The sequence below is a fragment of the Orcinus orca genome, chromosome 17 (assembly GCF_937001465.1).
Source record: "Orcinus orca chromosome 17, mOrcOrc1.1, whole genome shotgun sequence".
NCBI classification, from domain to species: Eukaryota; Metazoa; Chordata; class Mammalia; order Artiodactyla; family Delphinidae; genus Orcinus; species Orcinus orca.
The window spans coordinates 62,313,635-62,333,452 of record NC_064575.1 but is presented as its reverse complement, the minus strand read 5'-3'; the positions used below and the strand labels follow the sequence as shown (position 1 = coordinate 62,333,452).

The 19,818-nt window shown below is 33.8% G+C and overlaps 1 protein-coding gene across 1 annotated transcript in view; it reads left to right on the top strand.

Moving 5' to 3' along the window:
• CSMD3 (CUB and Sushi multiple domains 3) overlaps positions 1-19,818 on the top strand; it is a 1,064,314-nt gene that overhangs the window by 1,007,054 nt on the left and 37,442 nt on the right. Inside the window, exons 60-63 of the mRNA XM_004265377.3 lie at positions 9,238-9,417; positions 11,023-11,196; positions 15,135-15,308; positions 17,029-17,102. Of these exons, the coding sequence (XP_004265425.1) occupies positions 9,238-9,417; positions 11,023-11,196; positions 15,135-15,308; positions 17,029-17,102 (602 nt within the window). The remainder of the gene's footprint in view (positions 1-9,237; positions 9,418-11,022; positions 11,197-15,134; positions 15,309-17,028; positions 17,103-19,818) is intronic.

Genomic DNA, 19,818 nt, shown 5'->3' with positions numbered 1-19,818 from the left:
TTAACTAACAATAATCTATCCATTGGAAAATCACTGCTGCTTATATTAAGAAGAACTGCAGTAGCATCATGTAAATCATGAAATTTTTGAAAGAAGAGCTATTTTAGGATGTGTTCAGAGACTCATTCAAGGAGTCATGCGACGTTGCTAAAGCCCTTGAGTGAAATAGGCTCTGAGGAGACTAATGGAAGTTTCTTGTGTGTTGAAATTTGAACAGATTATACTTTTGCTGTAGAGGCCCTCATTAAAAGTCATTTGTGAATATTAACATAAATGGGCATAAGTAAAATTTGTAAATGAGAAGCATGTTGCTTCCAGGATCCAAAAAGATGCTGGGCTTATTTTAATGTTGTGGTGTGGAGAAGGTCAATAGTTCTTGACAGTGTCAGTGGTAGAGCAGCCCTTTGCTGACCTAGTAATTCCCAGAAATTTACTAAGGAGGCAGGCCTTGTACCATGTTTGGGCGAATGATGCATCCCCCACCTTTTTCTTTAGCTCTTTTGTGAGTATTTGTATTTCCTGAATAAATAGCTGAAATAATCTATTCAGAGGAGGATGCTGTCAAACTAATGCCATGTCATATCTGTGATTCTTGAGAAAGTTAGTTGTAGTTAATATCTTGCCTGAAAACTGTTGAGATACTTCGTGTATATTGTGTCTCTTCAAAGGTAAAGGCACACTATGGCTGGAAGTTTGTTGAAATAAGCACTGAATAGAACATATCAGCCAAATGTGCAATAGCAAAATATTTCTCAGTTGTTGATTTGAATCAGTAACAAGTTATATTCCTGGCCTTGTGTCAGCACCAGATACTGTTACATCTAATCTTTGCGAGTAGTTTTTTACTTCACCTTGGGCAGTTTTCTCATGGCTTAATCAGTATTCTGCCAAATAACTCAAGGAGTTTTCTCCTTACGTCTCCAGAGATCTGTGTGTGTGTCCTCTCTTGTATTCTGTCTCACTAAGTCTGTCCACTTTGTTGTCTCCTGTCCAATCCATCTTTTCAACTCAGGGAGTCTGCCGGGCTCTGCATGGGGTCCTTCTCCCTGTGCCACAGCCTGGAAACTCTCTTTGGGCAGTAAGACGAGGCAGTCATAGCAATCACCTCATTTGTTTCCTGTCACTCAAGGATCACTGTGCTTTGCTGCCTGATGAAACTTGTACTTTTTTTGAGGGGGGTGGGATTGGGGAGTTATTTCAAATGGAGAGTAAATTCTTCCTTGTTTCTCCATCTTGAAGGAAAGAAGTCCTCCTACTTACTTTGAAAATGTCTCATTTTTTAAAATACTGAACATTCTAACAATTAAGAAATATGCTTTACTGTTTTCATAGTACACCACCCCAATCTGAGCCTTTAAAACTCTTACCTAGTACCCTTTAAGTATTAGCTCAAACGGCACATTTGGCAAAAGCCTTCTTAGGGCACTTCTTCCTCATATCCGCTTTGGCTAAAACTGATCTCTCTACATTGTATAACTCTTTTATGGCAGTTCCTTACATCACTAAACTATAAACTTAATAGGGCATTAGTAACTGGGGCTGTTTATATCATTGACCCTCTAGCACCTGATACATAAATTGACCAAGTAAATAGTTGTTGACTGACTCAAATATCTCATATGAATTTAACTTAGCTATTAGTGCACATGACTTACCATTCCACTCCATTTTAAAATACTTGCAGAGAGGGCTTGTAATTTATAGATAACATAGCACACAGTTTCTGGTATATAGTATGTTTTCAATATATAGTTATGAAAAAGAAGGAAATAATGAATATATTCAGAATAAAGGAAATATACTGAGTAACATTTTTTTTCACATTGAATAACAATTTTTTTTATTCATGGATAAATACCTAAGTCTTTTATTTAAAGTATTTTCCAACTTTAGTAAAGAAAAACACAAACTAGTTCTTAAGATTGAAAATTAGATTAAAATTTTACTGAATTGTTTTTGGTTTTCCTTAGGAATTTTTAAACAAGTTAAAAAACACTCAATTCAACACAGACTGGGAGCAAATAACGTATCAAAATTTAAAGTCTCTTTTTTATGTCAGTTCTTCAAGGAGAAATATTGTGTTGAGTAAGGTATTTCAAGCATTAGCTTTTAAATGATGAATTGCTATTAAACTAGAAACTGAGAATTTTAACAGTTGATTTACTTCACAGCAAACACCTCAGTAGCAACCCAAACCAAAAGCAAAAATAAAAATATCCTTCAAAAAGAAACACAGAGAGAGGTTTCAGTGGAAATTAAAACAGATTAAACTCCTGTAATTAAAGAATCTAACATACTGAAAATTTTATATGTGGTGATCTGTTGTTGATTAGAACAAGTGTTTCAGAGTCCTTCTCATTAATTTGCAGTGGAAGTTAATTTCAATATATGATTGATAGAATCATGTAATTTTGGAGCTGGAAGAGATTGTATCGTAGTCTTATATGCATAGGTCAGGAAACTGAGGCACCAAATCATTTAACTGATTTACTGAATACTGACAGAGCTCACCACTAAACAGTTATTTCTGCCACATAAATGGATGAAATTTCCCATTAAATTAGTTTTTTCATTTCTTATATATACCAGAAACATTAAATTCAAATAAAGCATATGTTTAATAGATTTTGATTTAATGCAATTGCCTTTTGTAGGCATTATTTTTCTAGTATCTGTATGCAAGGACATAAACATGAATTTAAAATGAATTAAATTAAGTATGAAAAAATTTAAAGTATTGAACTAAATTTCTAAACCAAATTCCTGATTCCAATTTTTGGAAAACCCACCTAAAGAAAACAAAACCTTCCTTTTTTTCTTTTCATTCAAAGTGTTACTATTTCTATTCATAATAAATAAATTTGTCATTGCTTACCATTTGTTAGGATTTATGTTAAGTGCTTTACACAAGTTCTCTCACTTAATCCTCAGAACAGATCTATAAAGTATATACTATTATCCTTTCTATTTCACATTTGAAGAAATGGTATCTTACAGAGAAAATATAACTTTCTTTCCTGTGCTAACACAGCTAGTAAAGGTAGATTCTAAGATTTAAACTCAAGTCTTTTTAACTCAGGAAGCAATGTTATCAAGTTCACTTCATTTTCTCCTTCTGTATTTTTCCTCCTCCTTGTTTTCTTGCTTTATTTCCTATTTTTTTTTTACCATAGTCAAATATATTTGACATGATATAAATATAGGGCATTGCTTATAAGGCATATGAAAATGTTTTGTTAATTTATAGCCTGTTCCTCTCTTACTTTTCCAATTTGTCTACATTTACCAATTGGAGTTCTGCAAAGTTATGTCATTTTTTAATGAGCTGATCACTTGTAAAATTTGTGTTTGCTCAACAGTACTTTCCACTCAAAATTGCAATTTTCTCTATATAGCTTAGCAATAATTTTTTGGTTATCTCAAGATGAGAGTTCAAACATATAGCACAGGTATGTCAATAATAAATCTAAATCTTGCAGGAGATGAAATATTTTAATATGATGAGTCAAAAGAAAAGAACAGGAGTACTGTGAATCACATATATTATAATTGAAAATAGGGATCTGATAGATTTAGGACAATATCAGTTGAAAGAGATAAAATCAACAAGATTGATTACATGACACACGTTTCAATATAGGATGATTTGAATAGGAAAGAATTAATAAAAGTCTTAAAATATAGTTGAATAAATCATCTAGTTACAATGGTTGAATGAAAGTAAAATATAAAGAATTGAATTATATTTAGATTTTTTTTCTACATTTTAAAAATAAAATTTTGGTTACTTTAAATGTTTTCCCCCTCCGTAACTGGGCTAGTTATCCTTAGGCAGCTAGTACCTCCTGCTTAGTGATAATCAAAGGAGTGATCCAGTTTTTAGAATATTATTTTATTTTTAACTTATTATAGTAATATAGTTTATATAAAATACAGTTTAAATGAAATAGAGAACCGCGGGTATATAATATAATTGGATGATTTATGGATTCAGTTAATAAAAAATCATTTACCCAGAACCTATCATAGAGCCCTTTGCCAGGAACTGGCAAATTTTAGTAAGGTTGGTCTCTGGTCTCTAATATTTCACACGCAGTAAAGTAGCTTTGGCATTTCAAGCATTTTTGCCCTTTGAGAATTTCCTACCAGAGTGATTTGCAAATATACCTTTATTTGCTTGATTTCCCAGCAGCAAAACAAACACACACACACGCACAAACACACACAGATTTTTTTGTTCTTAAAACACTCCTTTCCAATCACATGTGTAGATGTGTCACCTGTGATTTTCGTTATCCATTTTCATGATTTTAGAAAACATTTTTGGAATAAACACAATTTAATAATAATGGTAATGCCCCTACTTTTCTTCCTCATATCTAGCCTTATTACAGATATTGGTAAAAGGATAAAATGTTCCTCACATAAATTCTAACTGCTAATATTCTCCAGCTTCAGATTATAGAGGAATTGAGAAATTGTACACTTAATCTTTCTCTAAAAATATGCCTCGAAACCAAGAACTCTTCCCTCTTCTCTACGCCTATCCTTCTGCATCTCCAGACAGGTCCTTATTAAACCCACCACCAGTGCTGGAGTATGAAGTTTCCCCCAAATAACTAATTTTCTCATGGGTGAGTAAAAGAATATATCATGAGATCAAAACCATGCATTCAAATATCGTGAACACTTTGGCAGAGAAATTATAAATGTTAAGAAACATCCACAGAACTTAAACCAAGCTGGAAGGAAAAGATATTTGCTACAATACCAAGAAGCTTGTAAAAGTGTCCTGATTTTAAGATTTGGTGAAGTCCCCTTCTGTAATGTTCAGACTGAGAGAGAAGATCTAAAAACTAAGCACAAGTAAATACTCATTAAAAACATATATACATTTTTTGTTAACACAGAAACCCTTCAAGATACTAATAGTATGGAAACATTATCTTTCACAAAATCTAACAGGCAGAGCCACCTCTGGTACCTAGGGCACATAGTGTTTGGGAAAAAGATACAATCTGTGCCAGGACAGGGCTTGTCAAGTAAGGATTGGCTGTCAGGTCTAAAGAAAAAGAAGAAAAAATATATATATATATATCTGTATATGTATACATATATATATATATATGTATATAATTTGTTTCTTGGATATTTTTTTAACCTACCAGGACTTCTGCTTCCAAACTGATCAATGCCCTGCATCCTACAAGTCATTTGGGCCAGGGACAGCATACTTAATCATATCCAGTGATGAATGAAACTACAGCTTTTTGTTCCAAATACCCAACACAGAAATGGCTCTTACCCAATCTTTTTTTTACCAGCCTGAGAATTCTCATGGATTTTTTTTGTAGAGGATAGGTCAGGGAGCTGGGCTAGTCTTACACAAGAGAAAGCTGGGGGCTATCCCAGAATGAAACTGGGGGAGATGAAGCTAAAAAGTCATCTAAATCTTCTCAAGAAGAGAGAATTATCCTTCAGGGCAGCGGTTCTCAGACAGGGGTGATTTTGTTTCCCAGGGGCAATGTCTGAACATATATTTGGCTGTCACATTGCAGGTGAGTGGGATGAACTGTTGGTATCTAGCAGGTAGAGATCAATGTTAAACCCCCCCCCCCCATGCATAAAGCAGCCAAGAATTATTGGTCCCAAATGTCATAGTGCCAGGGTTAAAGTTGAGAAAACTTACCTGAGATATAAAAAGGAAACTAACTTTTGCGTTGGGAGATTATGTAGAATCAGAAGTGTTACCAGGGAAGTGGCTTGAGCACCTTTCTGGAACTTCATTGTGCTACAGAACTCTGTTCTGGACTTGAAACCCAGCAAAGCACATGTGTAATGATGTCCAAGCAAGCATGTCCATTGCTGCACTGTGTACAGTGGGAAAATGATGGGATAACTCAAATTTCAGTCACAGGGGTTTGGTTACATGAATCATATTGCATGTATATCCATGCAAGGGAATATCATGTTATTAAAAACAAGTTAAATGGATCTATATGTATTAACATGCAAAAATGTTCATTAGATATTGAGTAAAAAATGAATTCTGTTGTAAAAGTGTGGGTAATGTGATCATATTTTTTTTTAAAATGCATATTTATAATGTTCATTTAAGAAGTTAAAAGAGAAAGTAGTTTTGAGGTGGCATAGATTGACTAGAATTAGTACAATTATGTTTTATATTTAGCATAGAGGTTATATACTTAGATTTATCATAAATGATGCCAAATAAGCATCAATTACATGATAGAAGCTAATTAGAAAAGCTCACACAAAACCAAACTCAAACCTTTCAAACAATTCATGTGTTTTTGAGAATTTGAGTTGTTTAATTATTCCTTACATACTCATTCACTCATTTATTCTTTAAACAACTATTTTACTTAATCTCTTATGATGAGTCACGCCCAAGACTAGGCTCAGAGAATACAGTAGTGTAGAAAAGAGACAAAATAACTGTCTTCATGGAGTTTATTGGGTTGTTGGGTGTGTGGATGCATGCGTGTGCGTGCGCTTTTGCTGTGTGCATGCACTCTTGCTGTGTGCGTGCACTCTTGCTGTGTGCATAAGGGATTTGGTGACCATAGAAAAGATTCTCTTGCATTAAACCACAGCACCCTGTTGTTAGGCACTAATGTCTCTGAATTTTAGGGGAAAGCCCTAAAGAGCTACTATTCTAAGGTTTTGCCTAAAAAAACCCAGAAGCCTCTTTTTGTTGCTGAAAACAAGCTGGTGGTGACTGAATTGACTTGTGGAGCAGGTGCTGTTTACAAAGATTGTTGCTATTGGAAACTTCCTCTTTGACCTTTGCTTCATTATGAAACCACCAGAACAAATCCTTCTGAAGCTGTTGTTATCAGGCATTTCATTCATGATGCTGCCAAGATATGCAGAACTCTTCCTCAGTGCTTCTCTAAAATAAACCCTCTGTCTTCTTTCGGTGGCTACATCTCACTCAGCTCATGTGCCTTACGACTGGGTTAGCTGTTCTTTCTTGCCAGAATTCTAATTCAGTCTGTAAAGCGCTGCCCAGAAAACAATAACTATCTGTTGGTGTTCTCTTTAATTTTCCTTCTTCTTAGCTTTGAATCTAGATTAAAAATATAAAATAACAAGTAAAATAAAATGAAGTCTTAAACTCATTTTTATATGATTACATGTTTTAAAACTGCAAAAAGAATTGACATCTTATGGTAAACAAGTAGGATTTGATTTCCTATTCAACTCAGTTGTACGATTTAAAAAATATTTTCCTTGTCAGTAACTAAAAGAATTAAAATCATCCTATATACAAAACTCTTATTAGGAGTCAGATAGAAACACTCAACGAGTGATTTCAGCAAACTCTTCAGGGCTCTGAGGATTAGCAGGCGGAATGTCGTGAATATTATTCTTTAATTTAAATGTCATCATTCATGGTCCTAAATTTCTTAGGCTCAACAGATTAGAATAATATGAAAAAAACCTTGACATTCATAATTTTAATGGTAAATTAATAAATACAATATAATTTAATTGTCATTAAGGTCTTCTATGTCTTAATCTATTTTTAGTCTTTAACCCTGGACTTCCAAAATGGGAACTATTAATTAATTATTGTTAATTCAAAATAAAAATGAGACAGTATAACTTAGATTTACCTGGTAAAATTATTTGTCCTTTTATGAAAAAAAAATTCAAAAGGCAAAACAAATACTAAAAGGTAGGTATGCCACATGTTTTTTGTCTCCAGAAAAGGAAAAGTGATGTGACCTTTTGTGTTTTCCTTTTTCTCTTAGCCACCAGAAAGCGTTTAGCCAAGCATGCTTAAATCATGTTTCTCAAAACAGCAAGTGCTTTTGTGGCTTATATATGATCTCCGTTATGCTTTGTTCTTAAATGCCATATTTAGACTTAATTTTGTTTCCTATGCTGTCATCGGTCTTTTTGAAAGTTTTTGTGTGGCGTCATTTTATAAATGAGAATATTATATATGTAATTTGAGACAGCTTTATGGACCAGCATGATTGTTAGAATCTCGTGCTCAAAAGCCTCCTGTGGTTGGTGTTTAATGCTCTGTGATCACTGTCTCAAAATTTTTAATGATTTAATCTTTGAATTTGTGTTTTATAATTAAAGCCCACTGGGACAATGGAGCGTGGGCTGAAGGTTTGGAGAGTCTGCTCTTGTACAATTTGCCTCCCTGCCTCCCTGTCTTTCTAGGATGGGTTATAGGCCTTTAGCTCCCTACCACCTGCTGCCCCTGGCCCTGCCTGGCCTTCCCACTCCCACCCCTGCTCTGGGCCACTGATGCCTTATGCCCAGCCGGTCCATCATGTCATTAGCAGAAGGAGGCTCACACTGCACCTCTGTTCTTCACCCCTTTGTGGGGTCTGGGTGCAAGCGTGGGTGGAGCTGCTTGGATTTGGCTCTACTCATGGAGTCTTGGGGCAGAGGCAGGGCAGCAGCTAACCCTTTCCTAGACTGGCGATACAAGGCAGATTTGGCAAGCACTTGACAGAGGCCTCTTACTCACCCCTAATCCAGGAAGCAAACACATTCCAGAGTGGAGGTCGCAATTTCTTGAGGATTTTTCTGTCACTTGGGATGGCAATGAGATGATGGAAATGGGAAGTTGATTTCTCTATCCCTAGCTCTGGCATTTTCGTTTTTCACTAGGCCCACAAATTATGTATCTTGCCCAGTATGTGATAAATTCACATTTTATAGTTTATTCATTCTTTCATTTATTCAATAAAATTATTATTTTTGCACCTAGCATTATGTTAGTTAAAAACTATGATAATATCCAGTTGAGTGGCACTGTGCAGAAAATATACTCTCAGTCCAGCAAGCCTGATAAATTAGAGATTTCAGTAACCATATATAGGAGTATAAATTTCAAATGTTATGTTAGAAATCTCGATCCTATAGGAAAGCTTCTCCATGATTATTTAATTCAGGTTAGAAGAGGTTACCACATCAGAGTTTTTTACAACATAATAGCATACTAACCTGGCCTTTTCGAGTCTAAATGACAGTTTCTGAGCCATGTGTATAGAATCTGTAATAAGTAACTGATCATAATCAGGAATTGCCAGTATGTAGTTTAAATATGCTTATGTTTTATCATTAAAAATGAGCATGATAACTAATTTTCCCTACTTTTATATTAAGTATGGCATATGCTTACTATTTCTTTCCATTAAATACATGCCACATTAACTATCTGCTCTTCCAATCCAATATTGATAGTAATCAGTTGTGGAGACCCAGGTATACCAGCCAGTGGACTGAGATATGGAGATGATTATGTGGTTGGACAAAATGTTTCCTACATGTGCCAGCCAGGCTATACAATGGAATTGAATGGTTCCAGAATCAGGACTTGTACAACTAATGGCACTTGGAGTGGAGTAATGCCAGCTTGTAGAGGTATGATAATGATTTCTTCAATATTTATAAGTGATAACCACCACATATTTTCTGCATTAATATGCAAATTTAAAGTAAATTTAAATAGTGTTTTTTTGTATTGTTTTGCTTTTTTTTCTGGTACCAAAATTGAGTGCTTTAAACCATATAGATAATAACATGTAAGATTTTAAAACATTTTAACAAAAACATTATATCTCATTGTAAGTAATGATAATGAACTGTCATACAACCAAAATAACAAAAATATCATGTTCTGTGCTATGTAATCACCATCATCATTTATATTGATTGATGAATACTTAAAAGAGAATATAACCATAATGAACTAGAACTTTAACTTGATTAGCTACCTGGGTCGAGTTATTCACGGATGGGAAGAAAAACTTTCTATAATTTGAAAACAATCAGCGTGAATTGTAGAACTGTACTTTTTCTTAAAAGGTAAACCTGTTTCTTTAAAGAATGCAATCTAGAAGTAATATTTTAGTCAATATAGGTGTAAGTTTACTACTTTATGCTATTTGTTTTTCCATTGAAAATATTTTCATAATTTTTTGTCAATTTTTTTATTATTTGTGAAATACTGTAGATACAATGTCAGATAATTTATACTGTTTTATAGTAATACTGATTGTTAATCATCGAGATTTCTCATTAAGGTGCATCTCTAAATGCCTATGAATTGCGAGTTTAATATCTCCCTGACGTAATCTAACACAAAAGAATAATACCAATGTGTTTCTTTTCTTCTTGATTACACAGTTGCCTAATCAGATCACTATAAATATAGTTAGTCTGTGAAAATATATGAACAGACATTTTATATTTTATACATTATTAAAATATAAATATAAAATATTTCATACATTATTAATTGATTCTGATAATGACAATGTTATACAACTCCCAAAATTTATTTATATATGTTGCTAGTCATCAAAATAAAATCATTCCTCATTTTTAGATTTTATAATTGGTACCCCTCTTTTTCCCTTCACCTCTGTCACCTTATCTAACTCATCTTTGCTCGAGGACAACTTAATTTTAAAAATGAGTGTTTAAAAATTTTATAATGCATTTAGAAGCTATATAGTAAGTTTTAGCATATGAATCTAAGTGGTTGATAGAACAAAATTTGGATATTTTAATGAGATACATAATCTGTGTTTTCAAAAATATCACAGAATTACTCCCAAATTCCTTGCTACAATGCTGACACTTTATATAGCCAAACAACCCAGCACTTCAGTCTTTCTAAATGTCACTGGAAAATAATTTTATATAAAACCAGTAATTTATCAGTTGCAGTATACTGGATAGAAGGTCACCCTCTCTTTGCCTTCCCTTCGATGTCAGAAAGCTTGTTATTTTGTAAGAGAATATCTGACAACCAGTAGCCATTATGTTGCCAAGAAGTAGTCACATCCTGGAAGGACTGATTCCAGGGATGTTTCAGGAATACTACCAGGAGAATAAAACATGCCACACCATATTGTCCTCCAAAAGGTTAAATTAGCACATATGCCTCTTCTAATGATATTTATTTTTTTAACACCAGGATATTTCAACAGCTGTGTCTAATCATTTTTAATGTAATTACAGCTGTTACCTGCCCAACTCCTCCCCAGATTTCTAATGGAAGGTTGGAAGGAACAAATTTCGACTGGGGCTTTAGTATTAGCTACATCTGTTCTCCAGGCTATGAACTATCCTTTCCTGCTGTTTTGACCTGTGTAGGGAATGGTACCTGGAGTGGGGAAGTACCACAGTGCTTACGTAAGTATACTTTCCATACTTAAAATTATGTTTTCACTCTCCTAGAGCTACTTACTGTGATTACAGCTGTTACATAATTTTTTTTCAGGTTTTGCCAGGACAAATATGAGATTGTTAAGCTCTTTCCATGCATAATTAAAATTCAATTAAAATCAGCATTTACCAGTGTAGCTATTTTTTATGCAATCCAACCATTATGTTCCTTCTGCTCTAACTTTTAGACTTAACTGCTTTGTTTGCAAAACACACTATACATTTTACACATCTTGTTTTTTTGGGTGATGTCCTCTACTCAGGTTTATGTTCCTTAAAGGCAGAGGTTTTTGTTTTTTTTCACTGTTGTACCTCTGGTATATAGTGCAATCCTTGGCAGGTATCAAACTTAGAATGCTATAGTAATTAAGACATTACAGCATTGGTACAGGGATAGAAAGTAAACCAGTGTTAGAGAATAGAGAGCACAGAACCATTTATTGATACTTGATGTATTATAGAACAAATCAGTGGTGAAAGAATGGACATTTCAGTTAACGCAATAAGGCAATTCGTTTACACACACACACACACACACACACACATACAATCTTTGTCTCACACCAAATAGCAAATCAATGTCAAATCATTAGGGAATTAAATATAAAAGTTTTAAATATTACAACACTACCTAAATGACCTTGAAGTAAGAAAGCATCTCTTAAAATGTGATGCAAAAGCTCCACCCATAACTGAAAAACTGAAAAAATGTGAAGCTAAATGTGAAGCTACATTATTAATTTTAAATTTCTCATTTCAAAAGGCCAATCATAAACCTGATAGTTTATTTGAAGAGCTTCCTATTAAGTGATTGCAAATACTAGGCATGCCTGCCACCATTTTGCTGGCCCATCAGATCATTCATATCACATTTGCTACAGAGAGTATTACTAACCAGTTTTATTGAGCATGAGACATAAAACTAATTTACTTCTGCAATTGTGGTCTGTTAGACTTCAATTTATGCAACATCTAAAGAAGCTCCTTCTAGGTAATATGATTTATTAGAGTGTGTTCCAAGCCTCAAGGTTGATGTCACACAAATTGACCCTTAAAATTCTGATGCTAAGGATCATCTTAAAACAGACCAATGTGTTCTGAATGAGACTAGATATTCTATAGCTACTTCAGAATAAATAGCAACAAGGGGATTTTACAGAGATGAGTTTATGGTAAAGTTTGTTTGATATGAATGAAAAAATCTCAAACAAAAAGTTTCTTGATATAATGTTTTATTTTTTGATCTATTAAAATGCAAATAATAAAATACATACTATAGACATTTAAATTGTAATAAATATCCAAATATAATAAGGCTCACTTTGTCCCAGTTGCTTTACATATATTATTTTTAGTACATAGAACTCCTGGCTAAGTATGTTTAGTCATGACATTTTAATAGATAATGACACAAGCTCAGAGAGGTCAAATTGTAAGGACACTGGGTAACTCTGCCATCATTTAGGGGACCAGCTACATTATTGTGTGGCCTAAAGTCATATTACTAGTAAATGGCAGAGTATGAATTCCAGTTCAGAGAGGTAGACCTAAGAGACAATTCTTTTATCCATTGAATAGCCAAATTCAATAATTTTAGGTATTTAACAAAGAAGAAAATCTTTTCTCATTAAATCTGTTCAAACTATGCCTTTTTATCTTAAAGTTTATATCACTGTGAACTGCAGCCTTTTGAAAATAAACCCTGTGTCTTAAGCCTCTAAACTTGACACCAATAGGTTGTTTGGTTTAGTACATGAAAATCTAAAGATAGAAAACAGATTGAATGATGGGGGGGCTGGGAAGGGGGATTGAAGAGTTTATGTGGTTGCATCTCTCCTCCTTTCTTTTTTTCATTGAATAAAGATAAGATTCTGAGTTGAATGACTCAGCAGAAATATGCTAGAGAAACATTTCAGAAGTAAATTATAAAATAACTGTGAGATAACTTAGTAATAGAAATGATTGCTAAAGCTGAAGTACCCATTGATAATGTTCACTGAGGAAATATCCATTGAATTTAAAATGTGCTAGAGATACAAAGACTAATAACACAAGGAGCCTGGCCTTTGGGGTTTGATATTATGTTGCTAGAAGTGCTTGGATGCCAAGTACCACTAAGGCTTACAATATCTAAGAAATGGTGAAAATTAAAACAGAACACAATAAATAAATATTTATTTTACATGTATTACTATACTTGGAACATTTCCCCAGTTTATTTTATTTTAATATTTACTTTATGATTACTTTTCCTCTTAACTGTTTCAAAAGAAAAAAATGTTTCTAAAAAGAGGTTTAAAAGTCCAAGTTTCTCTTAGAGTCTTGAATTTCAGGGAAGGTCTTTGAACACTGCGTTTGAGACTAAGGTATTCTATAAATAAGGTATTCATTTATTCCAGGTTTCCTGGAGCAATTCTTGTTTATTCTGTTATCCTGGTAGGTGTCCTATCCAGTTAGAATCCTCCTTTTACTCTCAAAAGTGTCTTGGTTTGGATGATGTATTTTATAGTCACTCAACCTATAACTATCTTAAGGCTACATTTATACTTAAAAACATTTGGTTATTTCGGTTTGCTTTATAGGGGAATAAGCTTTCAGGTGCTGAATCTGCAAATTTAAAAATTGAGTATACTTTTAAAACATAGTTAAAATAGTAAATTTTATGTTATGTATTTTTGACTACAGTAAAAAAGGAATTGAAAACATGCTATATGTACTTCGCCTCAGTTATCTACTAGATTTGAAGCCATCTGATCTCATCCTCTCCTACGGTTCTGCGTGCTTACTCTGCTCCAGTCTCACTGGCCTTACTCTCCCTCCAGCATGCTACATTTGACCCAGCACAGGGCTTTGGCAATGCTGTTTCCTCTATCTGCAATGTTCTCCCTTGCGAGAGAATGGATGGCTAAATGGTTTTTTTCCTCCAAATCTTTTCTCAGTGAGAGACATCCATGCTACCTTATTAAAATCCACTACCACTACTCACCCTCTAGCACATCCACATGTACAGTCCTGATCTCCTTCGCCCACAGTATTTTTCCCCATGGGACTTATTATCTTCCCATATACTACCATTTTTACTTATTAATTATGTTTATTCATTTGCTTTCCTCACAAAAGCATAAACTCCACAAGTGCAGGAACCTTAGTTTGTTTACTAATAAGTGCAAGCACCTAATATTACCTAGAATAGTGTTTGTTTTTTAGTACTTTAAAAATATATGTTGAATGGAATCATCTAATCAATTTGTTTAGCACTATTGTCAAGTTGATTTCTTCAGTGATTGTAGAACATTGAGATTCCTTGGTTTTGTATGGATCTGGATTCTGATGGCCTTCTTTTCTCTTTAAAAAACTACCACCACCCCCCGCCAATATTTTGAAGAGGAAGACAACCGAATACTCGGATACTAGGATATGTGATCCGAGTGTTCAACAGAGCACGTATCATTGAAACAAATAACTATATCTTTTATATACATTAAAAAATACATAGCAATCTGGAGAGTATATCCTAGACCATTATGTTTTTTTGTTTCTGATAGAGCTATCTGTGAATCACATGTCTTTTCAAGAATACACTCCAACTTTGTAGCATATATGTACAAATATGTGGTTTGATTCTGGTCAGTATAGAACAAAAAAATACCAAAAAATCTACAATTGTTAAGGTGGTCTACTATGTGGAAAAATATTTGAATCAGACTAATTTTTTAAAAGTATTATGCTGAATTGAATATTCAGCATTTATTCATGTAGACAAAAGATAAATTTTCATTGGGATAGATTAACATGGGTAGCATGTCACTTTAGTGCAGTATTTCAGTTATTTTTGTCATTTTTCTGATGACATTTACTCTGATGAATCTAAATCACTGTATAATTCTCTTTCTTTTCATTTCCAGCAAAGTTTTGTGGTGACCCTGGTATACCTGCCCAAGGGAAAAGAGAAGGCAAAAGCTTTATATACCAGTCAGAGGTTTCATTCAGCTGCAGTTCTCCTTTCATATTAGTGGGATCTAGCACCAGAATATGTCAAGCAGATGGCACTTGGAGTGGTTCATCACCTCACTGCATAGGTAATATTAATTAAAGATCAATAATGCTCAGTAATTTGGGAATTAATAGATAGTAGGGAGGTTTAATGGTTTTCTTTATTCTATAAACTACAGTTGGCTAAATGTGAAAAACAAATGTAAAATATAGAAGCCATTGGAAGGCACTGAAAATTAATATTGTTAAACATATATTATTTTGAGTACGTAAAACTTCTAGAATAAATGCTTAAAATAGTTTCCCTGTTTATCAGTAAAATGAAAAAGAAAAAAGCTTCCAGATTAATATCATGAAATATCAGTACTAATATTTGTATAGAGCTTTATAGTTAATAAAGCATATTCAAGTGAAATTAGACTTGCTTCAAAAATATTAAAAAGGTACTTTGATTTCAAAATGGCTCTAAGTACTTTTCTGTAATCCTAAATTTTTTTGTGTTTTGTTGTCATATATTTTATTGAAGTATAGTTGATGTACAAAATTGTGTAAGTTACAGGTGTTCAGTTTAGTGATTCATAATTTTTAAAGGTTATACTCCATTTATAGTTATTATAAAATGTTGGCTTATATGTCCTGTGTTGTACAGTATATCCTTATAGCTTATTGTATATATAGTAGTTTGGACTTCTTAATCCCCTACCCCTATTTTGCCCCTCCCTCCTTCCCTCTCTCCACTGGTAACCACTAGATTGTTCTCTATATCTGTGAGTCTGCTTCTTTTTTGTTATATTCACTAGTTGTTTTATTTTTTAGATTTCACATATAAGTGATATCATACAGTATTTGTCTTTCTCTGACTTATTTTGCTTAGCATAATACCCTCCAGATCCATCCATGTTGCTGCAAATGGCAAAATTTCATTCTTTGCTATAGCTGAGTAGTATTTATATATATATATATATATATATATATATATATATATATATATATACCATATCTTCTTTATCCATTTATCTGTTAATGGACATTTAAGTTGCTTCCATATCTTGGAAATTGTAAATAACACTGCTATGAACATTGGGGTATATGTATCTTTTTGATTTAGTGTTTTAGTTTTTTGGGGGGTATATACCCAGGAGTGGAATTGCTGGGTCATAGGGAAGTTCTGTTTCTAGCTTTTGAGAAACCTTCATACTGTTTTTCACAGCAGCTGCACCAATTTACATTCCCACCAACAGTATATGAGTGTTCCCTTTTCTCCTAAAATTAAATTCCACATTGAATAAACTAACCAAATAACCTGTCATACAAGCTAGCCAAACCAGAGACTACCAGCCCTACCATTTTTATGCCTGAATCTCCTACAGGTGTCAGTGAAAAATGCAAATAACTAAGTCCTGTTTCTGGAAAAATAATTTATTTCTTGAAGGGAATATTACCCTACTTGATATTATAACTTAGTAAAGTCATTGAGCAAATGTTTTATGTATGCGTTCCTCTTTCATATCCTTCATTTTCCCTTAACTTTTTATTCACAGAGTTAGTTAGATGTCAAGTGCTTTTATATTAGAAGGATTCAAAGTTCAAGAATTGCATAATTCATATAAACTGCAGTCTACCTGAATTTCCTGCTTTAAGATTAGCAGGCTTCTGTTCATGGAGATTGGATTTTACTCTTTATTATTACCCAGGGCCCTTTCATTAAACCCTAGATCTCTTAAAATTATTTTATGTGAGAGAAATATACATTTAGATAAAACTGTAAATTTTAAAGGAATATCACGTTTTTAATCTTTATTTCAGAACCCACACGTACCTCATGTGAAAACCCAGGAGTGCCACGTCATGGATCTCAAAACAGTACATTTGGATTTCAAGTGGGTACTTTTTTATCATTTTTTTCCAGTTTTAATGAGATATAATTGACATACATCACTGTATAAGTTTAAAGTGTACAGCACAATGGTTTGACATATATATTGTGAATGATTACTGCAGTAATTTTAGTTAGCAATCCAGAGAGTATGTCCTCCATTATCTCGTATACATACAATAAAAAAAAGCAAAAAAAAAAATTCCTTGTGATAAGAATTATTAGGACCTACTCTCTTAACAACTTTCCTATATACAATACAGCAGTGTTAACTATACTCATCACTGTTGTATATTACATATCTAGTACTTACATATCTTATAACTAGAAGTTTACACCTTTTCACTCCCTTCCTTCAATCCTGCCCCCTCCCCCCACCACTGCTCTGGTAACCACATATCTGATCTCTTTTTATGTGAGTTCAGGTTTTCGTTGTTGTTTTAGATTCCACATATAAGTGAGATCATATTGTATTTGTTTTTCTGTTGTCTGAGTTATTTCATCAAATGGATACTTTAAATATTTCCATTTAATATAAGCTAGATCAAAAGGCGTTGGTTCATGTGCACAAATCCTGTTAATGTAAACAGAAAAAAAAGTCGTGCTTATATCTGCGTTCAAAAACACCTTTTAAAAAAGGCAACAGGAAACGAAAGAGTGGAAATAAAAAGAAATTAGAAGGAATATATGCTTCAAGATATAGACTAACTGACCATGAGGATAAAATTAAAATTGGAGAGAGCTGTGAGCGTAGGAAAATCTGTAAGCAGTAGCTAGTATGTAAGAGAAATATTAAGTGAGGGAGTAAATGGGTAACCTCTACAGGAAGATATGGGGACAATGAGGAAAAGTGTAGTTGAAAGTGATCCGGGTGACCTCGGCCTGCAGCAGCTTAAAGCAGGATTTCGCCTCCCCACCAGAGATTGAGGTCAGGCAGCGGCAGTGAGAGCGCAGAATCCTAGCCACCAGACCACCAGGGATCAGCCATGAAGAAATGAATTTCCACATAAGACAGAAAGTAGTGAAGCAACTGAAGTGTTTATTAGGAGGAAAATGAGTACAGTATGTGTGGATAGACACACGAGCGGGCTCAGAGAGAGAGATCCGCACCCTCGTGGCAGTTTGAATCAATTTTATGGGGCATTTCTTCTGGGTTTCTTTGACCAATCATCTTGTTTTGCCTGGTTCTGAGTCCGTATTTGGTTTATCTCAGGGTCCTCCCCTGTGTGCGTGCACATCTCTTAGCCAAGATGGATTCCAGTGAAGAGGGCTATGGGTAGTTGGCATCACTTACTGTGGGGTGGCGCCCCCTCCCTTTTTGACCTCCAAGGAGCCTTTCTACGCATGTGTAGTTGGAAAGGTCTCCTTGACTTCGAGAATGAGGAATATGTGGTCTCTTATCTTCTATCTGGGAAGGGCCCAGCCCCCTCCATCATCCTGCTTTTATGGAGTTTCTGCTATTATGGAGTTTCTGTCCATAGGGGAGAACCTGTTCAGCCTGAGGCCCATCTATCTCCTGCCTCAAAAGAGGTTTAGAGAAACTTCTGAGACAAAGAGTTACCAAATATATAAAAATGTGGTTATTCAAGAAGGCAATAAGACTAAAAGACTTTTTTCTTATAATATGTATATAATATTAAAATAATTTTTAAACATTTTCATTGATGTGAGAAATTTCTGTAAAAATAATTTAACTGTAACCTATTATTATACAACACAGAGTTGGATTGTAATATTAGAATTCTTTAACATGCCCAGTCACGTGTGGCTGACTTTCTTTTCTTTCTTATTCCAGTTTAGATTTTATGTAGAGATTCAGCAAGATTTTCATTACAGGGGCCTAAGGGGAGCCAAAGTGCATACCAATTCCAAAAGGAAATAGCCAGTTTACACGCTAACCGATTGCCTTGTGTCGCAGGGTTTTCTAAATTGTGCTATTTTGTGTGGAATTCAGTGTGAACCCGAAGAACATTCATTTCTAAAGGAAGTACTCATAACAGGTGCCATATTTTGTTGCTAAAAATAGTTTCCATTTATCTACAGTTCAGGCACAGTATGAACATTGATTTGATAGCTTTTCCAATTCTTCCTGTTTGCCTCAGGCCTGTCTAGGTAATACAAAAGTGTGAAAAAGCATCTCGGTCTCTATTATGTTGGTGTTTTCAGAAAACTTTTGATTCGTATCTCCATAAAATGTTTTATCAGTTGATCGAGATCTTGAAAAATGAACTAGCTAAACAGTATTAGACCTCATCATATAGACCAAGAAACTGAAACAGAACATGACTTAACTTTGATCACAGAGCAAGTCAATGGCAGTATTTTTGCAGAATACAGAATTTTGATGTCAGTGTCTGTACACTAAATCAGATGATTTTCTGAAGAATCTGAGTCCTTTTTAGGAAATACCCTTTGAGATAATGGAAATTGAAATAAATAAGATTGAGTTTAGAATAGTCATTCAATGAAATGAATAGAGTCATTCACTCTAAATTTTAAGAATTCTATTATAATCATTGAAAAATGTTATCACAAAGTTAAACTAACCCTGAATTCATACTCTTCAGCTAATAAACATATATTAGATCATTATAGTCTATCTAGATAAATATGAATAGACTAGATTTCAGATATGGTAAAATCTAATAAAATTGTATAATCTCTATTAATCTCTATTAAAACTACAAATGATATACTGAGTATGTTAAATTAAGGGTGTC